General features: G+C 40.6%; 1 protein-coding gene across 4 annotated transcripts; it reads right to left on the bottom strand.

Moving 5' to 3' along the window:
• Positions 1 to 1673: 1673 nt before the first annotated feature.
• On the bottom strand, positions 1674 to 22947 carry abcb11b (ATP-binding cassette, sub-family B (MDR/TAP), member 11b). Of its 4 annotated transcripts, XM_008425220.2 has the most exons (28): positions 22120 to 22919; positions 21995 to 22013; positions 20438 to 20467; positions 20298 to 20349; positions 19890 to 20197; positions 19663 to 19750; positions 18312 to 18445; positions 18064 to 18235; positions 17124 to 17248; positions 16860 to 17034; positions 16627 to 16740; positions 16418 to 16528; positions 15914 to 16039; positions 15265 to 15468; positions 11260 to 11430; positions 10974 to 11175; positions 9919 to 9991; positions 9419 to 9539; positions 9175 to 9345; positions 8354 to 8458; positions 7920 to 8081; positions 7174 to 7377; positions 6225 to 6466; positions 5238 to 5394; positions 4819 to 5016; positions 3988 to 4194; positions 3002 to 3148; positions 1674 to 2517 (listed from the first exon to the last, which is right to left on the bottom strand). In XM_008425220.2, the coding sequence occupies exons 1-28, from the start codon at positions 22196 to 22198 to the stop codon at positions 2317 to 2319; spliced, it is 4098 nt and encodes a 1365-aa protein (XP_008423442.1). In that variant the 5' UTR covers positions 22199 to 22919; the 3' UTR covers positions 1674 to 2316. The 4 variants fall into 4 exon arrangements, 3 of the variants coding, with proteins under 3 accessions (XP_008423442.1, XP_017163834.1, XP_008423450.1); XM_017308345.1 differs by lacking the exon at positions 22120 to 22919 and having other exon boundaries at positions 20298 to 20372; XR_535172.2 differs by lacking the exons at positions 1674 to 2517; positions 3002 to 3148; positions 3988 to 4194; ... (4 more) ...; positions 7920 to 8081; positions 8354 to 8458 and having other exon boundaries at positions 9255 to 9345; positions 9419 to 9523; positions 22120 to 22946.
• Between the last annotated feature and the right edge of the window lie 275 nt (positions 22948 to 23222).

Genomic DNA, 23222 nt, shown 5'->3' with positions numbered 1-23222 from the left:
GTCGCCAATAGTCTTGTCATTGAGGACAATAATGAGCTAAACACACCAATTCCAAGAATTTGGGAACGTCGTAATAAGAACTGACTGTTCTGGTAAAAGTAATGACGGAGACGTAGAGAAAAACAGTTGTGTGTTTAAAAAAATAAGATTAATAATTAAGTATTAGAACAAAAATAATAATTTCTTCAACCTTTTAAAAGGTAAGCAATAAGTTATGTAAAAACTCGATAATGATATCCTCAAAACTCCACACCCCATTAGCAAATAAAAAGCTGATTTGGGGGAATAGCTCACAGTTGGCAAACAATTGGAACAAAACAGTAACATGCTTTGTAAAATTATTGAACAGGTTACTAAATGTGTCAAAAAGTGAATTTTAGAAACAAAGAAGGTAAAAAAAAAAACAACTGAATTGTAGATTAGCTTTTTTGCTATTACCACAGCTTTGTTTTCACACTATTATTGGACAAATGTCCCCAATAAAATTATAATCCTCAAGTCTGGACTTGTGGTTTACATTTTTAAATTCAAAAGGCTTAAAAATACATCACAATTTAAACAGACCTGCTTAAGCTAACCGTTTTAGCACTGTTAGCTAAAGAGTTGATGGGAACTTGAGTTGTAAAACTACACCGCCTAGTGTCTATCATGATAATAAATGCTTTAGAACAGTGGTTCTTAACCTTTTTTGAGGTACCGAACCCCCCAGTTGCATATGCGCATTCACTGAACCCTTCTTATTCCAACCCCCCCACCCGACACACAAAATACTTAGTGGTATTCTGATTTAGTAATGTAATTATATTAGCTGTGTTATCACCCCCACACCACTAGAGGCAGTAGCAACCCCGAAAAGATGCGACTAAGGAGCAGATTTAGACTATAGAATTTGGTAAAAAACTGTGAGCTTTGCTGAAGTAATTAGACACACGTTTAAATCCCTGCTGAGTGGAGCTCCTTCAGTCAGGGCTCCTCCGCAGCTCTGATTGGCTAAGCAATGTAACGTGATCCTCTGCAGCAAGTGATGGCAAAGCGGGGCGTCATCACGACTTTACACAAGTGTGTCTTTATCTCCGCGGCAGAGGCTCCGTCGAACCCCTGAGACCGACTCATCGAACCCCTGGGGTTCGATCGAACCCAGGTTAAGAACCACTGCTTTAGAAGTTTGCTAGCACATTTGCTAACTGATAAACCATTTTACTCCAGTTCTAAAGTCCCTACACTGGCTCCCTGTAACTCAGGGAATGACTTTAAAATACTGTTGCTAGTTTATAAATCACTGAACAGCTTAGCACCACAATGCATTAAAGATCTGCAGCTGTTGTATCAACCTTCCAGAACCTCTCAGGTCTTCTGGTTCTGTTCTGCTTTGCATCCCCAGAACCAGAACCAAATGAGGAGAAGCAGCATTCAGTGTCTATGCACCACAAATCTGGAACAAACTTCCAGAAAACAGTAAAACTGCTGAAACACTGAGTGCCTTTAAATCTGAAACACTGAGTGCCTTTAAATCTAGACTAAAAACCCATCAGTTTAGAGTTGCCTTTGAAGTGTAATCAATTAAGAATTTAACGATGACACTTGATTAAATTTGATTGTTGATTTTAGGTTCATGAAAGGTTAAAGCTTTATTTCAGTATCAAACAAATACATAATAAATGAAAAACAAAACAAAACATGTAGGCTGGTTTTATGTCATTGATTTGAACCATTCCGGTTAACAGTCAGAAGCTCCCAGAAACAGCTGAAGCTAGAGGTGATGTACATGATGAGTCCACTCATTTTTGTACTTGCTATACAGGAAATTAAAATCTTCTTACATTCAAATAACTCATTATCATCATCACAAATCTGTCAAGTTATGTTTATGAAACAAAATAAAAAAAAAATTTTAAAATCCTAACACAAATATAGCTTGAAAGGATACACTGACTCACACTAAAATGCAAAAAACAAATTTGTTCTTCCATTATAAATTAATCACTGAGTTAACAAAGGGTGAAGTCAATCAAAATTCTAATTAAATCCAAGTTCTAATGTAAAAATTTAATTTCCTGCACTACAGCTAGCAACTAATTCAGAACAGTACATTTTGTACAATTGCAGAGCCGTAAGAAGCAAACACCTGAGCAGCAAAAAGCACATCTCTTGATTTCCCTTCCCTGAAATCCCCATCTTCTTCTCCTCCAGATACCATCATAAAAATAAATAGCGCAACAATTGGCTTTTCCACCCTTTTTGTTTACTTGATGTCAAGCTAGGCATGCTTTCAGTCCTTATCTCCGAGAGAGCGCTTCCCGCTGCACCTGCGACCAGTTAACTGATCGGCGCCCCCGTCGTCACCAGCTTGTAGTAGGCCCCATTCAAGGCCATGAGCTGGTCGTGTGTCCCCTTCTCGATCACGAAGCCCCTGGACATGACGGCGATGATGTCCGAGTTCTGAATGGTGGAGAGGCGATGAGCAATGACGATGCACGTCCGTCCCTCTCTGGCTTTGTCCAAGGCTTCCTGCACTGTCTGCAATTGCCATCGAAACACACACGCATGTAAATACAAATACATTGACGTGTGTGAAAATGCTGCACGCACACACACACGCACACACACACACATATATATGTACGGGCAGGAGCCATCATCTAATCTCCCACAAAGCAGACAAAACCATCACAATTATAGCAATTTCACAATCATGTGTTGATTACTATCATTAGAATGTTCCAGTGGAGCGGTCTCTCTGCTGCTCAGCATGGTTCAACCCTTTGAGATGGAAAAGCTGCTGCAAAGGCCCACAGATAATATTCATGCTAGAGAGGCTCCACCAGAGGGTTGGGATGTACTGTAAGCAGCTTGGGATAATAATAGACTTGATGAATGATGATGATGTTAACGATGATAATAATTAACTGCCTGCCCTTTTTGCTTGCAGTGCCCAAGGAACAGTGAGCCAGCTGTGCCACGCCGGCAGGAGTCGGAGCCCCTCGGTTTACCGAAGCCCTACCTTCTCGCTCTCCGTGTCCAAGGCCGAGGTGGCCTCGTCCAGCAGCAGGATCTTGGGGTCGCGTATGATCGCCCTGGCGATGGCGATGCGCTGTTTCTGACCACGAGACAGCTGAGAACCCTGGGAGCCCACGTTGGTGTCGTATTTCTGTGGAATGAGGAGGAGACAGGAACTCCCTTTACGCAAAAGGCCTTTGCTGTAATCAATGGTCAGCTGAGCTACTGTTGCCTTTTCATTCTCTGAAATCAGTCCAAGCATTCTCTTCTAACCTCTGACATCAGCAAGACATTTCAGACGCAAAACCTAGACTTGTGAATTACCAAGACCAGTGTGTCTGTCGCTCACACACACCATAGTGGAAGTCACTTAAATGCCCTTTCTTCTTCATTCTGCCTTGTGCTTGGCATGTGTTCATCAAGCAAACTATCCAACTAAAGTGGGTGGTGAATATTAGTACAGAGTTTTGATAATCTAGTTTTTAAGCTACAGAGTAAGCTTAAAAACTAGGGTAAACTACCTGCACCCCTTGAGTTGCTAAAAGAATATAAACATGGAAAAGACTAAGATATAAACTATTTTCAGTTTTTAGTTCGCTGGAAAAGGAGCCAACAATTCTGAAATAAATTATCAGAGCATTGGGAGTCTAAAGCTTAGCTTTATGTACTGTTTTTGAAGCCTGACATGGTGGCATGACTAACTAAGGAACTTGTTGCTTTCTTGCAACATTAGTGTCTAGGATTTGAATCTTATCTGGTATAGTACAGCGCTGAGCTTAATGGAAAGACTTGGGTCTTCTTTCTACACAGGAAAAAGTTCATTGCAAAGAAGTTAACTTTGGATATGTTTCTGGCAAACCTATCTAGGGTGAACCCCCCACCTCTTGTGCAACGAATTCCTAATACCATTCACTGCTAACCACTTTCCTGAACACCCATTATCTCAACCCCATCATTCACCGAAGCACATCCATTGAAAATCTACGTTACCTCTGGGAGCGACATCACAAAGTCATGAAGCTGGGCCTTCTTGGCGGCCGACATGACTTCATTCATGCCGATTTCCCGCAAGTTGTCGCCATACTTGATGTTCTCCGCAATGCTGCAGTCGAACAGAACGGGCTCTTGGGAAACGATACCGATCTTGGAACGAAGGAAGGGCACGTTGACGCGGGTTGATTCGTGGCCGTCAATCAACTGCAGGAAGGAAATAGATTTTGCCATTAGTAGAAAGTGATCTAATGATCGCGGACTGGAAATACAATCCCCATAATGAGATATCATCACACTATCTCTACTGTAATTTTGCTCCTGTCTACTCAGAGGTGATTCCGTCCTCTTTGAATATCAGACGGACAATTAAGGCGACATGCTTTCAAAACCATTTCCGTCGCAATTAAGACCATTTGATTCTTGGCAGAGATTCCTACCTGGCACAAAGACAGCCCACTCGAACAAGGACTACAGATTTTAAAGAGGATTCACTCAGCATTTCTCACTGGATGGACTGAAGTAACGTGGAACACATCCATCAACACACACGCGTTGAAAGTCTAGCAATTATTCCTTGATATGAAACATCAAGAGTTATTTCCAGTTATGATGAGCCTCATTAGAGTGATCAAACATAACGTTTAGCCGTCTGAAAGTTCAAAATGTGGCATTTAAAAAAGGTCAGCAATAGCTGTAGTAGTAAAGTGGCGGCAGGTTAAAACGTGAGAAATGTGCAAAGGTTTCATGGCTGTGAATACCTCTGGAGGAAGTGTACCCTCAATGAAACTGGTTGACAGTCAGTAGTCGGATGTTGCTGGTTTTCCTCACCACTTTGCCGTGATTCGGGTCATAGAACCTCTCCAGCAGCTGGACGCTGGTGCTCTTCCCGCAGCCGCTGCTGCCCACGAAGGCTAATGTCTGACCCGGCTTCACCGAGACATTCAAGCCGTTCAGGACCTGGATGTCGGGCCTGGTGGGGTAGGTGAACTTACACTCGATGAAGTCAAGGTTCCCTTGGAAGTTATCCTAAAAAAAACCACATGACAGAAAGTGAAAACGGAGCCCAAAGATTTTGTTATATAAAGTGACTTTTTTTTGTCTCCTCCTTTCCAAGAAACCCACACACTTCTTTCATTTGATTTAAAACAAACTGTAGATGATAAGACTTGCATCTAGTCTGCCTGCTTTTGCTGTCTCAGTGGGGAACATGGCAGGATGCGACACGGAACAATAACGCGCCTCCATACCCATTTTTCTCCCCTGTTGCTGTAGACGCTGATTGGAGGGACGCGGTCCAGCAGCTGGAAGAAGCGCGCCGCTGAGATCTTGGCCTTGGCGTAATCCGGAGTGTAAGACGAGGCTCTGCCTAAAGCGGTGCCGCTGGTGACAATGGCTGAGATCACCCTGAAACAAACGGCGATATGTTGCAATCTCTCTTCATGTAAGCTTTATCTCGGGTGACATTTTTCATAGATCTGTCATCTTTTTTTTTTTTTTTTTTTTTTATCAGGGACTCAGACGCCTAACATGACAAGTATTTTTCTGATAGCTTGTGACTGAAAATATAACAGGATATAAATTCAACACCTTCCAAAGGAGTTCATACATCATAATTTTCAACCTTTTTAAAGAGATTTAATCAACAGAATGTCATTCATAATTATGAATGAAGAAAGATGAATGTATTTATATTCAGACACCCTGGAGTCAATTCTTTGCAGTCCGACTTTTTTCAGTATGTCAGCAAGAAACCGAACATCAGTTATCCGTCTATGGAAAAACAATTTAAGATTAGCCAGACATCCACTAAAATCCATTTGCTAATTTTAGTTTTGGACTTTGACTAAGCCATTCTAACATGTGTAAGCTTTAATCTAAACCCTTATATTAATTCACCTGGAAGATGAACCACTTTTGGCGTCCTGTTCACTATGAAACATTACTTTATAAAGGTTTAATATGTCACCTGGCCCAAAAATATATAAAATGACTTAATTATTTTCAAATACTTGAGTATTGTCAATAAAAATCTTTAAATATAAATACATCTCACCCAGTATGGGCCCATAAGTTTTATATAAAGTACGATGTTTGTGTGTTTTAAATCCATTTTATTTATTGTTTTTAGTTATTTTGTATATTTTATGGATATTTAAAACGTCTCCCAGTGTTACTTACAATATTAAAGCTTATTGATATTTGGAGGTCACGACACTTTGGTATCCTATTCCCACCTGAACACCAAGCTGAAATGCAGTCCCTCTTGTTCCACCAGGTAGCCTCCGAACCTGAAGGACGCGCCATTTGTCAAGAAGACCACGCACTGCGCGAAGCCGTAACATGCGCCGTAGACGTTCGCCTTCTTCAAGGCTGCTTGATACGGCGCGGTCAAGTGTGCCTCGTACATCTCCACGAAGCTCCGCTCCTTCCCCAGGCCGGCGATGGTGCGAATGTTGTTCAAGGCCTCGCCCGAAATCTGCAAACAAAAAAAAGAGAGAGAGAGAGGAGAGTCAAGAGATTAAAGGACAGTCAGAGCGGAGAAGCCGTTTCTAATTCGTGTTTCTTTTAATATGCGAGGGAGAGTAAGATCTAGATAAGACAGTGGCTCGGTTCTTATCTGTCTCCTCTCCTATTGAGACCGCAGTAAGCCAATTTTCCCCCCCCACAGGGATCATTAAATTTTCATCTAATCCACTTTACTTGGATGGGGTGGGATTTGCTGCATTGGTATAATTAAAATGGCACAAAGAAAGTTTACAGTAAATTGACTTTTGAACAGTTTTTTTGAACTATCTGACACTTACTGTATTGTTTTCTTTTTTTTACTCTGTGCCCTTCAAGCACATTAAGTTTTAAGCTTGAGTGGCTCAGGCTCAAGCTGAGAAAACACTGTTTCTGCTCTGAAGTGAGAGACATATTTTTTTTATTTTTTTTTATGAAGAGGCTCCAACATGGAGCTTAAAATAGACATTCCTGTCAAGTCTTCTCTTATCAGCCGTCTGTGGGTTAGACAGCAGATGTCAGCCGACACCTTTAAGGTTACTAAGGTTGCTGTGCTGATACTGTTGACTTGTCATTTACTATCTGAATGATGACATTTTCAGACTATTCTGACAAATAGGTTCCAATTACGTGTGAAAAACTGTTTTGTGTGATTTTTTATTTTTTTTATTTTATTTTGACCTGCCCAGCTGACTCCATGGCCTGCTTGTCCTGCTTGGCAAAACCTGTGAGCATCTTGGCCTGGAAGCCGCCAGAGAGCGCGATGAAGGGCAGGAAGCAGAGGATGAGAAGCGTGAGCTTCCAGCTGAAGTAGAAGGACATGATGACGGCTACGCCGATGTTGGTCAGGGAGTTGACGATCATGCCGATCTGGGAGCCTGTGGCCTGCAGAGGAATCCAGTAAGGTTAGAATTACAAACTCAAACTGTACAAATCATTAGGGCTGAAACCATTAACCGGATTAATCGTGATTAATCGATTACTGAATTAATTCTCAACTAATTTTATAAACGATTAATTGTTAAATAGAATGCACAGATAAAAAAGGACATTTGCTGAAAAAAAAAACGTATTCAAAGCAGTAATTAAGTCAAAAGTGTGTGTGTGTGTATATTATATATATATATATATATATATATATATATTGCATTTAAGAAGAAAAACACCTTTATCTGTAAATATGTTTTATCCAAAACTTCTTAAGTAGCAATTTTAGCTTCACCTGGTTCAAATTCATTAAAGGAATGTCATAAAATGTTCAATGAAAGGAATTATTTGCATTTTTTTAGTGTATTTCAAACATTGTATTTAAAAAAGGTTTTAATAGTTAAATGAAAAATCTGAAGAATGTTTCCATTTTCCTGTACGATTAATTGTCAGAATAATCGATCACTGAAATAATCATTAGTTTTGAGGCTTTAACTCACCCCTTGCACTTGCGAGGCGTCGGTCGCCAGGCGTGTGGTCAGAGCTCCGGGGCTGTTCCTGTGGTCATCAAACCAACCGATTTCCTGGCCCATCATGGCCTGAAACCCAATTCGCCGCAACCTGCGGGTCAGCAGCTCTCCGGACTTGGCAAACGCGTAACCCTGCAGACGCACGCAGACAGGAATGGTTTTCATTAAATCTAAAATGCCGTCACGTGAAAACAGTGTAACATCTCTATTCTGACTTATGAACTCCCGGGACTCGATATTCCTCCTAAGGAGAGGAGGTGAAGCTTTTTTTTTATTTTTATTCGATAAAGGAATTAATTTATCAACGTGAGAGTGTTCTGTTCTGACTTCTTTTGCTCCCTTGAAGACGGCAGAAGAAAAAACAATGAAGCAATCGGTCTTGTCAGAGCTAACTGCTGCTCTACCTGCAGCATCTGGGTGAAGAAGGAGACGACTCCAACCATGACAAAGAACACGCAGATTCCATTTATCTCCCTCCTCTGAGCATCGGGGTCTGTCACCGAGAAGGTCTGCAAACATGCAGCACAAAGACGCAAAAGAAGGAGAAATATTCAATATGGACTCTCATATCCACATGTGAACAGTCTAGGAAAGATATTTGAAAGCTTCCAAGTGTTTTCTAGTGTTTATTTTATATTATTATTAGAGCTCCACACAAAGTAGTGCATAGCAGTGAAGAAAGAATCAAATAATATATTGTTTACATTTTTTTACATGTTAATCTAAAAAGTGTGGCGTGCATTTTTAATTCAGCCCTCAGAAATTGTCTCTCCCAGGTTTGCACTTCTCGATTTTGCCATTTATTTCTTCTTTGCAAAATGGCTGAATCGAGATCAGTTTGAACTTTGACTGGTCCATTCCAACACATGAATACCCTCTGATCTACTTCTAAGTTAAACTTTAGGGTCTTTAGAACTTGAATCTCACATCTCTCTCAGATCTGCAGAAACCTAAAACAGACTTTCCTCCAAGTATATTTGCCTCCGTTCAACTTATCAACTCTGATTTTCTCTCCTAAGACATTTCTTGTGACATTTGAAAAAGGAAAAAATCAAAGGCACGCCACACTTTTTTAGATTTACAACTACTTTGTGTTGGTCTTTCACACAAAATGTTCCCCCCCAAAAAAACACACTGAAATCTGTTATTTTAACAAGACAAACTGTAAAGATGTTCCATGATGAAAAACAACTTTGGCCTTCGCTGGTTTTCCCTCAGATCTTACCGCCAGGATTTGACTGAACAGCAGCGAGTAAACTGGGTTAACGCCTCCGTTGACTGCAGCCCCCAGAGATCCAAACACCATGTAGGGCCACTCTGGAGCGTTGTACTTTAGAATCCTGGCAACTGGAGCAGGTTCCACCAGCTCCTCCTCCTCCTCCTCCGGCGTGGATTTCTGAAGGTACACGCAGGTTAGCTGTGCTGACTGATTACAGACGGCGAGGCTAAAAATGGACATCGCAACACACCTTGTATTTGTCTTCTTGAGACATAGAGTAGGCTCTGGGGCCAAGGTCTCCAGCGACGGGAACCGAGGAGTCCGGGATCAGGTTGGAGAGCTGGGACCGGGAGCGCTGGCGGATCGAAGCTCTGCTCAAAACAAATCGTCTCAGACGTCCTTCGCTTATCGCACGCTTACATGTTCAGGTGTTTTCGTACAATGTAACCACTCAGCACTGTTGGAGTAATTGAACTTATTAACGGGAACCTTTCAGCCTCTCTCTCCTCTCGCCACGATATTTAAGCGGCTCTGGATGACAGCGTAAGCTAAACGTTCTAAATGTCGAAGGAAATATAAAAGGTAATTAACTAAATTACGGTGACGGTGATTGCCGTAGCACAGTCGATTTCAGCTGTAAAAAGACAGCTGGAGCAGTCCTATTTAGATGCACATTTAAAGCTGAGTAAATGAATGCGAAACCCAAAGTGAGTGAAAGAGCAATTAATGTAGAAAGTGTTCAGACAATACCTTAAACTGGCGCGATAGCTGCCCGCTCTGGATAGATTTAACCTTTCTGGCTCCGGCTCGCCACCCTCAGCCACTAATAGAAGACAGGAGAAAGGAAAGTGATTCGTTTCACATAGTTCTCTGATCAGATATTCCTTTATAGACACTGAGACTAAGAGGAAGAGTACAAACAGCATCTACTATGTGTGTGGGTGTGAGTTCAGCAGACAGTTTCTGAGCACGGAGATAAAAGTTGAAGGGACAGTAACAGTAACTTGTTTGAACTGGATTTTTTTAAAGATGTATCTCTTTAATAAAGTAACAATCCTAAAAGCTCAAGTGGAAAGAAACTGGACTTATTTTGGCACATTATTAAAAAGTCATCTTTGGTTCTGAGTGTGACATGAGAGGCAAAAATTTGCAATCAGAACAATGTATCAAGTTTTGAGAACAATCTTCAATTTTTCTCACAAGTTATACAATCTTACCTTCAGTGGATCAGTTAGTCACTAACAGGGCTGTCAATGTCACTAATGGAGCAGTCAAGGTTATTAATGAGGCCATTAAGGTTACCAAAGGGCCTTTTAAGGTCATCAAGTTGATTAATTGGGTAGTTAGGGTGACCAATTGGTCCTTTAGGGTCATTAATGTGTCCATTGAAGTTAATTATAGGTCCATTAATGTCATTAATGGGGTTATCAGGGTCATTAATTGGTGAGTTAAGGTCACTAATCGGGCAAATAAACTTACTAATGGGTCCATTAAGGTTATTAATGTGGCTATTAAGGTTACCAATAGTTTATGGTTATTAATTGGGCCATCAAGTTTACTTGCAGGGCCGTTAAGGCCACTAATGAAGTTGTTAGCATGCTAACACAGAACATGTCAAAGTCAACTCATTTGCATAAGGGGAATTTGCATAACTCTGCAACAGTTTGTGTTATCAGAAAAATGTCAATACAATTTTGAAAGCAAAGAAATTATGTACTATTGTAGTAGGTTCTGGCTTTGAAAGAAAGACTTTCTCAATATTTGTCAGCTGACATGACCAGATTTATTTAAAGTGCTAAACTCACTTTGCCGGGCCTTCTCATTCAAAGCCTTGTCTCCCTGGCTCTGCAGGGTGACAAGAGTGAAGTACACCCCCTTCCTCTCCAGCAGTTCATTATGTTTGCCCCTCTCCACCGCCCGGCCATGCTCGAAGCCAACAATGATGTCAGCGTTCTTTATGGTGGACAGTCGGTGAGCAATAGAGATGGTGGTGCGTCCCATGCGTACCTGTAAGAAAGCCCAAAGCATTTCAGATTTCATGACTGTAACTGAGTTACCTGGAAACAGAATGCATGCATAAGACATACGTACTTTATCCAGAGCTTCCTGAACGATGGCTTCACTCTCGTTGTCCAGAGCAGAAGTCGCCATGTCCAGCAGTAAGATACGAGGGTTCCTGACCAAAGCCCGAGCGATGGCTATCCTCTGTTTCTGCCCTCCGCTCATCTGGCCCCCGCCCTCGCCCACCAACGTGTCAAATTTCTGCAGGATTTAAGAAAATAAAATAAAATTGTACTTTTTAAACTCACTTTGCTATAAAATAGTATTTCCTTACTTGCATGATTTTTTTAGTTTGTGCTTTTTTGCTTAGATTCCAGCTATTCGCAGGTGGCAGGAGGCCCTAACCCAAGCAAAAAATGGGGATCCACTGGAGTAAAACCAAAAATAGAATGTGATTTAATCAAAGTTTGAACTTAAATCAAATTAAGATGCCAAGGTACAACCTTAAAGGGGCCCTTTACGTGGCAAAACCCTCCAATGTGACTGAATGAGGCCATCAAAGTCAATAATAGGGAAGTAAAAGTCACCAATGGGTCCATTGAGGTAACTAATTGGAAGTAGTGGGTAAGATTCCTACACAACAACGTGAAAGAGTCATTACCAGTTATCACAAACACTATCTAATACAATGTTTCTCAACCTTTTTTGGCCCAGCGCCCCCCTAGCCTTTATCCAGGTCCCTCACCGCCCCCCACCAAAAAATTTGTAGGCTACTTTGCACTGACAATTATTTTATTATTAATGTTACTATCATTATTGTAGATGTTTTGAATCGGCACATCGATTTTGTTTTCCCATACACTTCAGCGCGCCTTACGCTCCTTCACCTCGCGCACATAACGAACGTATCGGCGTCTGGAGGAGGGGAGTTGTGGGGGGAGCGTATGTTTCTACGCTCCTTCGTGGGGGTGCCGATTTATGTTTTCGCATCCACCTGAATAATGTGTAGTTGCGCCCCTACCCATGGCACTTCAACAATATTACTTTACCTTTTATCTGGAAATAATGTCTGTTTATTCTTGCCATACAGTCCTCTGTATTAATTATTGCTCGAAAGGTCTTGCCATACCAGTTTATTCCTCTGTATTTACTTTAGTTTCTTAGTTTATTCTTGCATTTTGTTCTTCATTCATTTCCATTTAGTTTCATTTGATTAGTTTTATCCTCTCTTGGTTTATTGCTATGTCCACTTTAGTATCTTTCCTGTTGCTAAGTCATTATCATTTATTGACCATCAGTAATCTCATCACCTGCTGCGCCGCCTAATCATCATGTGTTTCACATCATGTGTTGATTTTTCACTGTTCAGCGTCGGATTCTCTGTTTTTATGCCATAATTCACATCTAGTTCGTCGCTCTGTTTTGCCCGCTTCTCATGTTTCAGAATTTTGCGCAATGTGCGCGTCATTTTTTTTATTTTTTATTTTTTTTAACTCCCTAAGGTGCAGGGCAGTCGGGAAACATATCGATGGCGAAAAGGGAGAATGACATAAACCTTTTAAAACAACGGAAACAATTTCTGTGTTCTGATTATTGAAATATAAAAGTGTTGTGGTACCGTTGTTCCCTCAAACCCGTTTCATGTCGGACCACTTGCAGCACCGGTGTTAACGCTATAAAATGAACGCTCTCTATCGTGGTATCACCCATGGAGGGATTTCTTTATTTAAATGGGTTAATTTTTCAGAGGGATACAAAGTGAAGGTATCGTGATTTTAGTAATTACATGTTTGTAATAGCGATTTTCTGTTGTCCTTCCATGGAAGCGGGCAGCTTTCAAATGGAAATAAAACACTTTTTAATATAAATTGCTGCTTTGACATGATCACAGAACTGCAAAAATATATGTAGCCTACATAAATACCAGACAAAGTGAATCACAGCAGCGTCATCAGCAGGTGTAACGCTGAACTGATGCGGAGCGGAGCTGCGCCATGAAGCTACAAACACTGAATAGAAAGAGAGCTGCCATTGATACAGTTGCAGCCAAGCATGTTTTAATGTTACACAATACAGTTTTACCAAGTTGCTCAAAGTCTAAACTGGTATTGTTGTGCATTTAAGGTGTAAAGTTTACCTTCGACCAAACGCCCCCCAAAGGCATCCCAGCGCCCCCCTTTTGTAAAAATGTCCGCCAGCGGCCCCTGCCGTCCTCTGAACGCCCCCTGGGGGGCGGTACCGCCCACGTTGAGAACCGCTAATCTAATAGTTGTTGCTAGCAGGGGCAGATCTACTAGGGTGGCATGGGGTGGCAGTTGCCACCCCAAATGAGAGCCTTGCCACCCCAGCTAGCGACTATGAATTCAATAAATAGTTATGAAAAATCGGACATTAAGCGCATGAATCTCTTTTTTCCGACAACACTGAATGCAACACAATGTAACCTGACACCTACTGCTGAGTAGCGGGAAGTGCGAGARAAGGACAGAGCGCGAGGCAGCAGCATTGATATGGATGGATATAAATTACTGAACTGGACATTACGTGACTTATCATGCGCCACATCTGCGCCATTGCTGTCCATTAAGTCAACATTATGGGTGGTTAGGAAAATACCACAGTTACACAAAGAATCAGAAAAAATGGACGCAATATTTAGCGGTTAATTCAACCCTATGAATTAGATAACAAGGGCTTCAGATTTAACAGGTGAGGAAAAAGTTTTAACTTAAAGAAAACACGAGGAAAAAGTTTTAACTTAAAGAAAACACGAGGAAAAAGTTTTAACTTAAAGAAAATGTTGAAGAAGTGAGCAGTGGGTCATTAATACTAGGCTAACTGTTGCTAGCCTTCTATTGACTTCGATAACCTTAGCATGTGCTGCGCAGTTCGGTGTGTTTTGATTCCGTTAGCACTAAAACAGGTCAACCTGCCCACCAAGTCATCAGTAGAGCAGCTGTTTAAATAAACTAATCAACCACCGCTGTGCTCAGGCGAAAACTTATTAATAATGACAATATAGACATCAAGCCTGACAGCATAATGTAACAGACTGAATGTTATGTTTTGGTGTTTTTGCTATTTTTTTGTGTGTGAAATGTTTGTTTTTTGGTTTTGATTCCCCTGATCAGTAAACTCTGCTCTATCTGCTCATTGAGCTGTTGTCTGTCGGTTGCCATGGCAACGGGTCCGCGTAAAATCGACACACAGAGCGAGAAAAGGCAGAATAGAAGTGGTGTTTGGTTCTTCACCTGTTTATCAGCTTTATTGTACCTTTATTGTGGCGCACTGTCTGCAGCCGCTGCAATTCCTAAAAGTTAAACAAGCGACAAAAACTGAACTAATCATCAAACTACGGCTCCTACAGCATATTGACCAATATAAGAGAAATTTGCCCCTTCTTGCATCTTGACAGAACTAACAGAAACAAAATTGTTTATAGATTTGTATCACGGAGAATTTACCAAAGATCAATTTTCTCCTCTTTATTTTAAGTCGTATTTAATAGATATATCTGATAAATGATGGCGCTACAAATATTTTTGTGACAGATTTCTGCTCGTCCTGCATTGGGATAAAACGGTTTTCTGGACATAACTCAATGAATCACATAGCGACTAATAGGCGCTGTCCACATATCAATAGCAGGAGTATGAAAGACATAAAAATAACTATACTATATTAAGAAATTATATTTAATCCTCAGTGCTACATGAAGCTCATTTTGAAACAATGCAAGTTAAAAACATTATTTTGCAACAAGTTAATCAAGTAAATTAAGTTCAGTGTTAGGTCTGTGTAAGCTAAACGTGAGAATGAGACGTTCTATATACACGCATATATATACACACTCACTGGCATATGCTGCCACCCCTGAAAAAATCCCTGCACCCCTCTTGCCACCCCAGAAATATTTTTCTAGATCCGCCCTTGGTTGCTAGCAAGGGTGGCACAACAAGTTATTTGCTCATACTTTTTCCACATTGTCTTTGACGATCTGGAACAATAAAGATGCAAAAACAAAAAACCGCCAACAAAAACAAGAAATCTTAACCTGGACGTTTCTCATCCTCTTTCTCTCTCTGTGTGTCAAACCTGTGGGAGGTCCATGATGAAGTTGTACGCGTTTGCCTCCTTCGCAGCGGTGATGATGTCCGCCATGGAGACCCCGGGTCGACCGTAGCGAATGTTCTCCGCGATGGTGGTGGCAAACAGAACAGGTTCCTGCTCCACTATGCCAATGAGAGAGCGCAGCCATTGGATGTTCAGGCCTTTGATGTCGTGACCGTCCAACGTCACCTAAGACAAAGGGGACAGTGAGCAGAAGCCGATGCTAAACTTGATGGATGATGCTATTAAAGCAGTGTGCCACGCAACTGCTCCCCCCCTTTTTTTTTCTTCTCTTTGCAACAATGGTAGTTTGAAATGAAAAGGTTGACAGTCTTTTCGAAAACCTTCAGAAAGTGATATGTCCTTTCTGATAGGCTGGAAAAGAGGAAAGGAGGGTGTGCGAGGGTGTGCAATTATTTCAAAAAGTGAAAAATGAGGCTGTTAGGAACCATTAACTGAATAATGAAACTGATTATCATGTACCTCTGTCACCCTCAGGGGATGGTTATTTTTTGAGAACCGAAAAAGGAGGGGGAAGTGTGTCGAGGAAAGCTTCGGTCTCAGGAGAAGCGATGGGAGCAATGATGGAGGAACCGGTTCATTATGAGTGTGATATGCTGAGGCCGGCACCTACCATGCCCTCTTTAGGGTCGTAGAAGCGCTGAATGAGCTGGATGGCGGTGCTCTTCCCCGCTCCGCTCGGCCCCACAAAGGCAGTGGTCTCACCCGACTTCACCGCCACGCTGAGCTGGTCCAGGATCTGCTCACAGACAGGCTCTTTGCTCCATAATCAGAAATATACTGACTTGCAGAAATCTAATCTCAAGGGGTCGGCGTTATTGGATATTTGCATTACGGAGGCAGACACAAAGAGGACAAAATGTTGGACGAACAGACAACTAGCTCTGAAATACCGTGTCTCTTTAAAACTGACATTTTTTACATGGCATAATCAGAGCTTATTAAACATAATTAGGCCTTAAAAAATCAATAGTTTCTTCTCTCCAAAGCAAAAATAAATAAATATTCTATTTATTTTTACTTTAATTGTTCAGTTGGAGATTCCTTGTGTGCGTTCAGGGCTTAAAATCTAAAAACTTCATAAAGCCATCAAATATTTTTTTTATCAGTACTTTACCTTAACTTCCGGTCTGGATGGATAGTGGAAGGTCACATTGTGGAATTCGATATCTCCTTTGACCCGGTCAAGCTTGTATCCAGCCTCTGATAAGCAGTCAATTTCTGGCTCCTGGGACGACAAATCAAAGGTAATGAAAAATGTATAATAAGGCAATTATTTAAGCTAAAATTTTCAGTGGGAAGATGTAAAGGATGAGGCATTCCCACCCTCTCAATAGTCTCAAATATTATAGTAGCAGCGCCGCGGCCAGCTGCAAACGACTCCAAGCATGGGGAGGCCTGACCCAAATTCATGGCTGCAACCAGCACCCCGAAAAAAACCTGAAGGAAAACAGGTTTTGCTGGAGTTTTTCTTTTCTCTACATTTCCAGATAATATTAACAAAACTCTGACTTATACAAGACTTGTAAGACAAGCATTGCGTGTTAAGTCATAAGTACCTGCAGCAGCGTTCCTGGCGTGTACTCCTCAGTGTCGATCACCAGAGTGGAGCCGTACCAGAAGGCGAGTGCGTAACACAGGAAGATGATCAACCACATGTACCCAGTGAAGAAACCCATGATCATCCCCTTCCTGATCCCCCATCGCTGCGCCGAGACCAAGTTCCTATCGTACCTTTAGAAAACGACAGAGGCTCGACTTCAGTTCCACGGAAAAGAATTGACGCTGCTCGCTTCCAGTTTGCGCCCTTGCACAATCCGCACCTGTCCACTTCCTTTTTCTCCCCTCCAAAAGCAGCGACAGTCCTGATGGAAGAGAGGACTTCGTCGGCCACGGCACCGGCCTTAGCGTAGGCCTGCAGCTCCATTCCTGTCAGCTTGGCCACGAACTGCATGGGAAACGGATGCAAAGTTGACTAAAGAAGGTCGAAACTCACTCCATATATAAATATTTGCTAGGTCAACTGAAAAAGTCAGAGACTTGTAGAAACCTTCATAAGTTCATTTCTAAACCAAGTAACAGCACCTAGAAATGTGTTTGTTTGKTTTTTTACAACTTTAGTACAATAATAAGATTAAGCCCGAAGCAATTTTTGTTTCTCTGCATCATGTTATTTGGGGATTATATAGTCCATCTAAATCTAAACCTGCTATATTGTATATGTAAAAATATATTTTTTCTCCACAGAAAGTCAGTTTAACAAATGTTTTATTGTTTAATATCCCCATTAGTGAGGCTTTACTTTTTGCCCTGCAGGCCAAAACTGGATTTTTTTAACTAATGGCAGGCCAGAAATTTCATTAAATTAAAAAAACATCTATATTTTTTCTAGTTTTAGTCAATAATAAACAAAATTTATATGATATATGTAAATCATTAGAAATCAAAAACATAAAAAACTTTACTTTTCATAAAAAACACACAATAGAAATCATTCAACCATATGGCAGATGACAGATTCAGCAATAAAAATGAAATGATAAAGTTATCAAATATACCATAATGAACGATTTCTACAACAGATACAACAGAAAAGCTTTTCAGATTATTTTTAAAAACAGACTTTTGACCAGCTATAGTGAGAAATTAAGTCAAGATTCTACTTGTTACAAGTTAAAGTGAGGTTGAAATGTCAAGATACTGTAAGTGCCAGTTAATTAAGTCGAGGTAATTTACACACAAAAAGAGCAGTTGTATTCTCACCAGAGCCATGAGACCTGCTCCGACCCCAATCAGTGGACTGACAGCGATGATGACAAGCGTCAGCTTCCATCCCTTCACGAACCCGATGCAGAAGCCACACACAAACGTGGTGAAGCGCTGGACGAATATGGCGACCTGGTCGGCGATGGCATCGTTGATCTTGTTTATGTCACTGTTGAGATAGAGAGTCTGTAAGTTGGACTCCTGGGCTGCAGCCCGGAGTGTCAACCCGTCTGTCCCTGACTCACTCTGACATGCGGGTGTTGAGCTCCCCGACAGAGGTGCAGTCAAACCAGCCGATCTCCATCCTCATCACTTTGCTGAAGTACATCCTTCTGATGAGCTGAATCTGTCTGGCAGCAGCAGTCACCCACAGAGAGATCTGTCAGTGGAGGGAAATGAGGTCATGCTTACGTTTGGTCAGAGTTAGGTAGCGAAGAATTACATGAATCCGTTGACAAAGGCTTTTTTTTTTTAAATTATATCACAATTAGGATCAGCTACACAAAGTAGTAATACAATATTTCTGAAAAGCCAGAACACCAGTATTTCTTTTTCAAATAAAAACCTGAATATTTTGGCAGGCTTATGAATTTTACGAATGTGCGCCAAACTTTGTCAATATTCTGCCAATGACGAATAACTTACAATTTTGCAATTGCGATGTTCCGATTAATGAGAAATGCAATGAAAATCTCACACGAATAGGTTTGTTCACACGGTAACTTAAAAAAATATGCGGCGCCGTTATCTTCCAGCTACTTCCTGTTGTCTTCTTTGTAGTTTGCGCCAGTGGCAACATCCTGTTGTTGATCATGTGACTTATGTGTGTTTCTGTTGCAGTTTTGTGAGACAAACTAATCTTGATACAGGTTTGATGCCCATCCATTATCAGTATTTTACATAAAATACTCAGTTCAGTTTATACTTCACTTGACTTTACTCCTTATACTTCAATATTTTAAAATATAAATTTACCAATAGGTGAACTTGAAGTTAATTCATATCAGTATTTGCCCAAATAACCAAACACTCAAAACTAAAAAATAACCCTGCACTGACTCCCTTTTAAATCGTATTGTCTACTCTCTCCAAAAAAAAGGTCATGAATGTTGGATCTATTGCAATGTAGTCAAAGATGGCCAGTCGAAATGTTAGACATTCACACCTAAATTTTGGATTTTCTATATGATCTATTATATCAGACTTTTTCATCATGTTTTTAATTCTCTTTTCATTTAATATTGCCTGTTATATTAATTGTTGATCATAGTGCATTAATTACTTTTAAAGTAATAGGGGCAGGCTCCAGAACTGCAGCCGATGGCGCGTTTGAGTTTGAGTCAAAAACGGGGTTAAAAGTTGAATAGTGAATAGTGGGAGAAGCTAAAAGCTTGACTTTTGGCCACTAGACTCACAAAATGGCGATGATGACGATTAATGAAGGAATGCCATCCTACTATATCTGATGTTCTACATCTAATTTGTTTCAGCGATTTCACAATTGATTGGGTCAAATAATTTCAAGATGGCTTCTTCGGTTTTAGTGCTAGCATTAAGTGAAGCTAATGCTGCAGAGCTGAACATTTCAGGACTAACCTGAAAGTATCCTAGCAAGAATACAGATACTCCAATCCCAACATAATAGAAAGCAAACATGGTCATCTCATGTTCGATGTCCAGAATCCTGAAAGTCAGCACACAGCCAGTTAATAAAACATGCACAAAAAACCTAAATGCATATGTGGCTTTTTTAACAAATAACGTCTTCATAGTGCATTCACAGTTCAAAGAGATAACCTCATTCATTTTTACAGCCCACTTACCCACATGACATGTTTCTGAGAGGAACGAGCATCTCCAACGTGGAGTTGATGATGAGGCCCAGATCCGACTGGTTCAGAGGCTGAGTCGGGTCATGGATTATGGTGTAGTTCCTCTTCCACCGGATGGTGTTGTTCACGCACTCCTTGCGGTCGTCCCTCAGCTCGTTGAGCTCGATGTCATACTCGATGAAGGTGTCGGTGAGCAGGCCGAACACCAGCAGCATGAGTGGCTGGGCCGAGCCGTGCAGCACGGCGCAAAAGCTGCCCGCTATCATCATCACGACATCCTTGCAAGTGGAAAAGCGGAACTGGGCGGCAAACATTGACAACGCGCTTTGTGTTACAGGGAGAAATCTCATGAGGAGAGAGAATGGAAAAAAACCCCACAAAAAGCGGAAGGATTGTTACCAGCTGGAAGAAGCCAACTCTAATTGCAGGTTGCTCTTGGTTTCCTTTAACCCTGGTCGGAAAGGGGAAGGTCAACTGTTTTATTTACAAGGGGAGTGGAATTAGGAATTCAGAACATCTACTGCCATTTTAGTACTTACTTCTCCTTGTCCTTTGAATTAGTCATGGACCTGCATGGAACAAAGCGGAACAGTGAGTCACTGCCCCCAGGTAACCCTTTTATATTATGGCACAATGAGGACTTAATACAAAATGTATAGAGAGTCCCTTCTGTTCTCTGGAACTTTCTGCAAACAGCTAAAGCCTCCCTGAAATAAGAAAATATGTTCTCGTTTAGCCTTCTGAAAAAGGAGATTTTTCAACAACGGCATACTCTGAGACACTGGGGGTTCCTGCATGAATAGGTCCCTTCTTCTACCAACCCCAAAACCAATCAAAATGTAGGAAATCATAGCATTACTCCACAGCAGGAAAGTGACATAGTCTCCGTGCTCTCAGCCACAAACCTCCAATGACTGCACATATGCTAAAGCAATGGAAAACCTGATTATGGTGCAAATGATGAAGCATCATATCACAAATCTAAAAATCATCTCACATTGTTTCTTTGAGCTTGGTTTCTGTCAGCAATCTCACATCAAAGTTGCGTTAATAATTTATCTGCTTGATTATTGAAATCAATCCATACTGGCTGACCAGAAAAAGGTACATTTTAAAAACATTTTAGAAGAAAGCCTGTGTTCAAAGTGAAATAGATAATATCTGAATATACAGTCTGTTGATGTTTTTTCATTAATGTAGAGCCATAGTAGTAGCTCAAGAAAAATACAACCAGCAATTAACTTCCTGTGTTTAATGCTTTCCTTAAGTTGATTTTTATATGATATTTAGTGTTCTTCATAAATGTACTATGAACGTTATCAATGTTGCTGTCAGGTTGAAGACAACAGTGTCAGCTGAGGTCATGGAGTGGGATTGAGTTGACATTACATCTTTTCTTATGGATGATATTAACCTCCTCAGACCCTGGGATTGTGGCCCAAATCTTGTGAAAATTCTAAAAAAAAAAAGATATAATTGTTTCCCTTCAAATACATTTCATTATTTCTCCTGATAGATCTGCAAAAACATTTTATCCAAAGTGATTTTAATCGTGTTGTTCATGTCGATAAATATGTACAAGATATAAATTAAGTAAAATCGATCTTTTTGATCGCAAACACGAAGACTCACTCCAGATAAAAGAAATTTGCCAGATATGTCATGACAAATTTAAACACACACTTGAGGTCATTCCTTATGTTTTCAGATGTTAAAGAGCCTAGGCTTTGACTAAATTGTTCCGGTTTTGAGATGTTTTAGATGCTTTCATGTATTTATTAAAATTTAAGATTCTGAAACAAATCTGAAACAACTACATGATGCTGCCATATTTTTTTAGGGTTATCAGACTGCAAGGGGTACATTTCAGATTTTATTTTATTTTATTAAAAACTTTAATTTTTCCACTTTACAGTTATGCACTTTTGTGTTAGTTTGTCATGCACAATCTTAATAATATACATGAAAATTGTGGGTGCAAGGAGTCAAGATGTGGACAAATGGTCATTTTATGGATAAGAACATATATTGTATGTATTGTTAAGAAAGTATGAGTTTTTTGTTTCTAGTATTTTGTATTTTAACACTATACTTACATGTTTGAGCCCGCTGGTCCTGCAACACAAACACAGAACAGATATAATATTAAATATTTTGTATAGTTTCTATCTAACCACTCGATGCTGTTACAAAATACTTCATATAGGAAATAGTACATTACCTTCATCTGAAACTTCATAGCTGTGGTTATCCTGTCCCAGTTTTTTTATGCTGTGGAGCTTTACAGATCCCGTCGGCATGGTGACAAAATCAGCCGCGGACGTCTGAGGTTGAAACCCAAACTCCGAGTTGGATTAATTCACAGATGCAAGCAAGATATGTTCCCAATCTGATCTCTCTCTTCTCCACGATTAAAAGTCCAGGCAAGTATAAACTCCACAGTACGATCGGATGACGCGCGGCTCCTTTGGAAGGTGGTTGTAGTTGTGACGGTTTGTCAGCTGGGTTCGGGTCGACATCCTCTTCACGTTGGCAGCCAGGTCACGTGGTGCTATTTGGGCTTGGTTGGACCTTAGGGTCAGATTGCTTTGTTTGAAGGTAAGTGTCCTATCGGTTCCTGTACTGAAAAGGCCGGTGAACTTGCAGAGCAAACAGTTCCCTCGCAGAAGCTCTGTGCTCTTTCTGTGTATTTGCCAAATGTGGCCAACGGGCCCAGGGGAAATAATAGCTTCAAATGGTGACTATGTGGTTCCTCAAGAAGAAGGCAATCTTGTGATGAACCGAGTGGCATTATGAGTGCCAGTGTTTTAGCAATCAATTGGGTGAAAAACGTGTTTCAGTTCTGAGTGAGTTTAATAGAGAAACTGCTTTACATCAAGACTTCATTAGAATCTAATTAGGCAAGGAAGGCACTAAAGAAAAATGCAAAGGTTTCAGTGAATGTATCCAATGGTTTAGCAGCTGTTCTTCAATAACAAGGTTGAAAAGTCTGTAGGATGAATAGTAACTGTTGTTCTATGACTCAATGGAAAATATGCCAGTGATAATGAATTGAAATATATTTATTTTTTCGAGTGAGAGAGGTTTTGATGGTTTTTGATGTAAAATAAACAATTGAAACATATCAATGTGACTGTAATGTATCCATACATTAGTTTTAGGATTACTTAAACTTTTCAGGGATAATGTTCAAAATTTCTCAGTTTGTAGCTCTGGAGACAAAAAATATAGCAAAGAAAAATACCTGTAAACATTTTAGAACGTATCATGGCTCATTTTAGTGCTGCTGTAGTTTTATTGTATCAGTATACATCACTGATTAAG

Source organism: Poecilia reticulata, linkage group LG2 (genome assembly GCF_000633615.1).
Source record: "Poecilia reticulata strain Guanapo linkage group LG2, Guppy_female_1.0+MT, whole genome shotgun sequence".
In the NCBI taxonomy this organism is placed as follows: Eukaryota; Metazoa; Chordata; class Actinopteri; order Cyprinodontiformes; family Poeciliidae; genus Poecilia; species Poecilia reticulata.
The sequence above is the reverse complement of the archived record's forward strand: the minus strand, read 5'-3'. Positions and strand labels throughout refer to the sequence as shown.

Excerpts from the sequence above, each read along its gene's own strand:
- abcb11b (XM_008425220.2), bottom strand. The coding sequence starts at position 22,198 with ATGCCGACGGGATCTGTAAAGCTCCACAGCATAAAAAAACTGGGACAG. Across the intron at positions 15,469-15,913 it reads ACGACCCTAAAGAGGGCATG|GTGACGTTGGACGGTCACGA; the intron begins GTAGGTGCCGGC and ends CCTTTGTCTTAG. Across the intron at positions 8,459-9,174 it reads TGTTCAGTCAAATCCTGGCG|ACCTTCTCGGTGACAGACCC; the intron begins GTAAGATCTGAG and ends GCATGTTTGCAG.